This window comes from Notolepis coatsorum (assembly GCF_963971535.1).
Source record: "Notolepis coatsorum genome assembly, chromosome: 16".
Taxonomy (NCBI): Eukaryota; Metazoa; Chordata; class Actinopteri; order Aulopiformes; family Paralepididae; genus Notolepis; species Notolepis coatsorum.
In genome coordinates this window covers 24,885,667-24,891,332 of record NC_140180.1, presented here as the reverse complement: position 1 = coordinate 24,891,332, position 5,666 = coordinate 24,885,667, and the positions used below count along the sequence as shown (strand labels likewise).

Sequence of the window (5,666 nt, the reverse complement as noted above, 5' to 3'; positions counted from 1 at the left end):
CCTATCCAGGCCCTTTGTGACTGGGAGCACGCCGGACTGCTGACCGGGGCGCGAACGTACCGGAGTGCTATTGTTCTCCCCCCAAAACAGCTCGCTGGGCAGTGCGCACAGAAAGGACCGGCTCTCTATGGGATGTGCTGAGCTGGCTGGAGGCGGAGGAGGACAACGGCACGGAGACCGGGGGGGGGGCGCGTGGCCGCTCGTGTGGCGAATAGGGACAAGAGAAGGGAGGGACGAGGGGTCCCGCGTGCACTTCACCGACCCACCCCGTGGACGCGCTCGAGCAGGTGCGCCCCTCGACCGCGGGTATAAAACTGAAGCGCCAGGTTCTCCTAAAGTTCTACGCGAGAAAGGCGTTAGGCGTGTGCCACTCAAGTTCTTCCAATCTAGTGCCAATCTATAGGTAAGGTTTTAATTCTGTGCATTTAACACAAGTGAGAGACAGATAGTCACATTGGGCTTGTTCAACGAGCGTTTACACATTCAATTGAAAATCAACAAAAGCACATCATATTCTAAAACACCTGCAACACATTGGAAGACAGTATAGGTGTTGACAGACTAATTTCAGTTATTTAAATTCATTTTTTGGGGGAAAAGGGTTTTGTGAATAAATGATATAGGCTTCTAGTTCCAGTCCCCATTGTTTATTTTATTTATTTATGTTTGTTTTGTTTTTTAATAGTCATAGCCTTAGGTAAATGGTAAATGGCTGCATTTATATAGCGCTTTTATCCAAAGAGCTACAATTTTGTTCCTCACAACTTTTGGACATAATGGCTTCTTGAATAATCCTTAACAGTTTGAAGTTGTTGTGATCTTCAGAGTCTCTATAGCAAACTCAGTTGTGCCATTTATTGAGAACGTATTTAGGAAATCACCTGAGAGTAGAATATTACATTGTGGAATGATATAGAGGAAGGCTCTAAAAATGGTATATTATATTTCTCTCCTCCCCACCTTGTCTCCTGCCCTACCTATGCTTGCCCTATCCCGTACCTCCTTACCTCCCATACCCCCTTGCCTCGTTTCCTACTCCCTCCCTGGCTCTCAGCAATAAAGATGTACAGATCTACTAAATCCCAAATGATGCAGCCCCTGGTCAACTCAGGAATGGGCGTGGCTCCTTTCTTCAAGGTAAAACACACTCCTGGCCGGCTGTATACCTGTACACAGATAAAGGGGGAAAGAAGAGCACATTTGATTCCAAAATGAGGGATTACATTACAAAATGAGGGATTACATTACATTAAAAAAAACACACACACATGTGCCTAAATTATGATTGCTGGCATGACAGTAAAACTCATTATTTAAAATGATTTAAGTTATTAACCAATCAATATTGTGCAATGAACACACACAAACGCGTGGACTTTCCTCCACCTTGAAGCGCATGGCAATCTATCTTTGCCTTGATGTTTAGGATGAGCTATGTCACTCCCACCCTCTCATCCCATCTTTTTTCATCTGCCCTTCTCTCTCTCTCTCTCTCTCTCTCTCTGTAGGTGACTGTGTTCGAGCAGGAGCACTTCCAGGGCAAGTGTCAGGAGTTCACCAACGAGTGCTGCAACATCCAGGAGTGTGGCCTGGACAACATCCGCTCCATCAGAGTGGAGAGTGGAGCGTAAGTTTCAAAGCATCCAGTGTATAGTTCCAGAGTGTATAGTGTCAGAGTGTATAGTGTCAGAGTGTATAGTGTCAGAGTGTATAGTTCCAGAGTGTATAGTTCCAGAGTGTATAGTGTCAGAGTGTATAGTTCCAGAGTGTATAGTGTCAGAGTGTATAGTGTCAGAGTGTATAGTGTCAGAGTGTATAGTTCCAGAGTGTATAGTGTCAGAGTGTATAGTGTCAGAGTGTATAGTTCCAGAGTGTATAGTTCCAGAGTGTATAGTGTCAGAGTGTATAGTTCCAGAGTGTATAGTGTCAGAGTGTATAGTGTCAGAGTGTATAGTGTCAGAGTGTATAGTTCCAGAGTGTATAGTGTCAGAGTGTATAGTGTCAGAGTGTATAGTTCCAGAGTGTATAGTTCCAGAGTGTAGAGTTCCAGAGTGTAGAGTTCCAGAGTGTAGAGTTCCAGAGTGTATAGTTCCAGAGTGTATAGTGTCAGAGTGTATAGTTCCAGAGTGTATAGTGTCAGAGTGTATAGTTCCAGAGTGTATAGTGTCAGAGTGTATAGTTCCAGAGTGTATAGTTCCAGAGTGTATAGTTCCAGAGTGTATAGTGTCAGAGTGTATAGTTCCAGAGTGTATAGTGTCAGAGTGTATAGTTCCAGAGTGTATAGTTCCAGAGTGTATAGTGTCAGAGTGTATAGTGTCAGAGTGTATAGTGTCAGAGTGTATAGTTCCAGAGTGTAGAGTTCCAGAGTGTAGAGTTCCAGAGTGTAGAGTTCCAGAGTGTATAGTGTCAGAGTGTATAGTTCCAGAGTGTATAGTGTCAGAGTGTATAGTTCCAGAGTGTAGAGTGTCAGAGTGTATAGTGTCAGAGTGTATAGTGTCAGAGTGTATAGTGTCAGAGTGTATAGTGTCAGAGTGTAGAGTGTCAGAGTGTATAGTGTCAGAGTGTATAGTGTCAGAGTGTATAGTGTCAGAGTGTATAGTTCCAGAGTGTATAGTGTCAGAGTGTATAGTTCCAGAGTGTATAGTGTCAGAGTGTATAGTGTCAGAGTGTATAGTGTCAGAGTGTATAGTGTCAGAGTGTATAGTTCCAGAGTGTATAGTGTCAGAGTGTATAGTTCCAGAGTGTATAGTGTCAGAGTGTATAGTGTCAGAGTGTATAGTTCCAGAGTGTATAGTTCCAGAGTGTATAGTGTCAGAGTGTATAGTTCCAGAGTGTATAGTGTCAGAGTGTATAGTTCCAGAGTGTATAGTGTCAGAGTGTATAGTGTCAGAGTGTATAGTGTCAGAGTGTATAGTTCCAGAGTGTATAGTGTCAGAGTGTATAGTTCCAAAGTGTATAGTTCCAGAGTGTAGAGTGTCAGAGTGTATAGTTCCAGAGTGTATAGTGTCAGAGTGTATAGTTCCAGAGTGTATAGTGTCAGAGTGTATAGTGTCAGAGTGTATAGTGTCAGAGTGTATAGTTCCAGAGTGTATAGTGTCAGAGTGTATAGTGTCAGAGTGTATAGTGTCAGAGTGTATAGTGTCAGAGTGTATAGTGTCAGAGTGTATAGTTCCAGAGTGTATAGTGTCAGAGTGTATAGTGTCAGTGTATAGTGTCAGAGTGTATAGTGTCAGAGTGTATAGTGTCAGAGTGTATAGTGTCAGAGTGTATAGTTCCAGAGTGTATAGTGTCAGAGTGTAGAGTGTCAGAGTGTAGAGTGTGTATAGTGTCAGAGTGTATAGTACCAATGCTGCCATAGTTTGGTGAAAAAACAACCCAAATACATACGTTATGTTATTTTGTTAGCATAGTAAGTCTAGTCATAGTAATTTGTTTTTACAGTGTAAAAAATGAATATAAAATCTATGAACAAATGTGTGAACATCTCTTCCTCCTTTTAACCTCCTTCCCATATACTCTGCCTCCACTGACGCACCTGCATGTCTCTCTCTCTCTCTCTCTCTCTCTCTCTCTCTCTCTCTCTCTCTCTCTCTCTCTCTCTCTCCCGCCGTCCAGTTGGGTGGGTTTCGAGCACCACGACTTCCAGGGCCAGCAGTTCATCCTGGAGAGGGGAGAGTACCCCCACTGGGACGCCTACAGTGGCTCTCTGTCCTACCACGTCGAGCGCCTCATGTCCCTGCGCCCCATCTACTGTGCTGTGAGTAGAACACCTCACTCTAAGAGATTATAAAACAGCAACAACAACAAAAAAACAAGTTTGATGTGTGCGTATGTGTCTTATATGTCTACCCTTCTCTCTCCCTCCCTGTCCCATAGTCCCACCAGAGCAGTCGTATGGTCATCTTCGAGAGGGAGAACTTCATGGGCCGCAACGTTGAGCTGTGCGACGACTACCCCTCCCTGCAGGCTATGGGCTGGATGATGCCCGAGGTCGGCTCCATGCACGTGCAGTGCGGCGCGTAAGTTAATGCTCTCTCCCATGAGCTCAAAGTACCGGACGTGTTGCGGTGGTCTACATGGCAGGCAATACCGAGAGACGGAGAGAGAGAAACACAGAAATAAGAAGATATGAATGGAGGAAACGAGGCATGACCTAGCTAGCTTACCTTACAGTATAATAACACTTCTAGTGATCTCTCATTCACACAACATGCAAATTACATGCTCTATGCACATGTATTAATGCATTTAACTTATGGTAATAATGAGCCAGAATAACCCTGTGAAGAGTTTGACGTACAGAAGGAAAATTTGAATTGTATTAACCACTCATGAACTCAAAACACTCAACCTGAACTGAACTCGATTTCTGATAGATACAGATCTGTCATGCGTTTTGTCTTTTCATTCATGCCGTTTGATTGATTGGGGTTCTGTGATGTCATCGGATGACCCAAAAGGGCGCCCGCCTATAAATACAAGGTATTATCATCATTAACCCTACTTCCTTCTCGCCCATCCCTCCCACCAGCTTCGTCTGCTACCAGTACCCCGGCTACAGGGGCCAGCAGTACATCATGGAGTGCGAGAGGCACAGCGGAGACTACCAGCACTGTAGGAACTGGGGCTCCCACTGCCAGACCCCCCTGATCCAGTCCATCAGGCGTATCCAGCACTGAGAGGGTCCCTCCTCCAGTCCCCACATCTCCCTTATCACCCCCCCCCCCCCCCGACCTGAGCAGCATCAGCCGCCCCCCAAACTGACTCCTCACTACTACTACTACCCACTACTGACTTGTTACAGCCGCTCCCAAAAGTGTGATAAAGAGACAATATCGCACTGTTAAGCACAGGCATACACACACTCCACACGCCGATATGACTGAAACTCAACGAGACGTAACAGTTTCTTTTTACCCGGTTAGATGCACCTGCACACACACGCACACGCACCTGCGCTGCACTACCACCTGATGACACCTGGTCAGTTCACCTCAGCCGGGCCCGCCACTCCCTGCAGCGCTGGAACCAATGGGAGAGGTAGCTCCAAAATGGCGCCAGGTCCAAAGTGGCCGTCTGTCGCGCGGTGCTCTCCTCAGTGCGCCGGGGAGCGCAGCTGCGACCCACACGTCACGGTGCAGCTCCGATGTGTTCTGTTGTTGTGTGTGGGAGGTTGAGCCACAGGTTGATAACTAATAAACTCATGTTCACTTCACATTGTTGCTGTTGTTATTTTAGGGTGTGTGCAGTGCACTACATAGTCTTGGGAGTCATTATTTGTTAGGAATTTCATTCCGAAACAAAAGATGGGCAGCAGAAGAACCCTTGAAAGAGAATACACTGTCCCTCCTTACAAAAAACTTTAAAGGGGAACTATCTTATAAATGGCCTTTTTGAGTGTTTAGCATTGTTTCCTAGCTATGTGAACTTATATTAATATGATCTATGTCTCAAAATTCTCATATTGGCGCATTCTTCCAATTCTCCTCTCACAATATTCACCCTCACTGAACTGAGTCATTTGAAAATGTGCGCGATATGTGATGTCAGAAAGACACCGCTGCATGTTAATGTTCAGGCGGCGCCGGCACGGCGCAGTGGTTTAGGAGCCCAGGCTCAAAACGGCTCGAGATCTTGAGGTAGAAAAATGCTGTTTTTGAGGACTT

The 5,666-nt window shown here is 45.4% G+C and overlaps 1 protein-coding gene across 1 annotated transcript; it reads left to right on the top strand.

The window, feature by feature from the left end:
- Positions 1-1,062: 1,062 nt before the first annotated feature.
- On the top strand, positions 1,063-4,679 carry LOC311243311 (beta-crystallin A1-like; the record flags this gene model as incomplete). The annotated part of the gene is made up of 5 exons (XM_084332488.1): positions 1,063-1,137; positions 1,509-1,627; positions 3,616-3,757; positions 3,877-4,019; positions 4,532-4,679. The coding sequence occupies 5 exons, from the start codon at positions 1,063-1,065 to the stop codon at positions 4,677-4,679; spliced, it is 627 nt and encodes a 208-aa protein (XP_084188614.1).
- Positions 4,680-5,666: the final 987 nt, after the last annotated feature.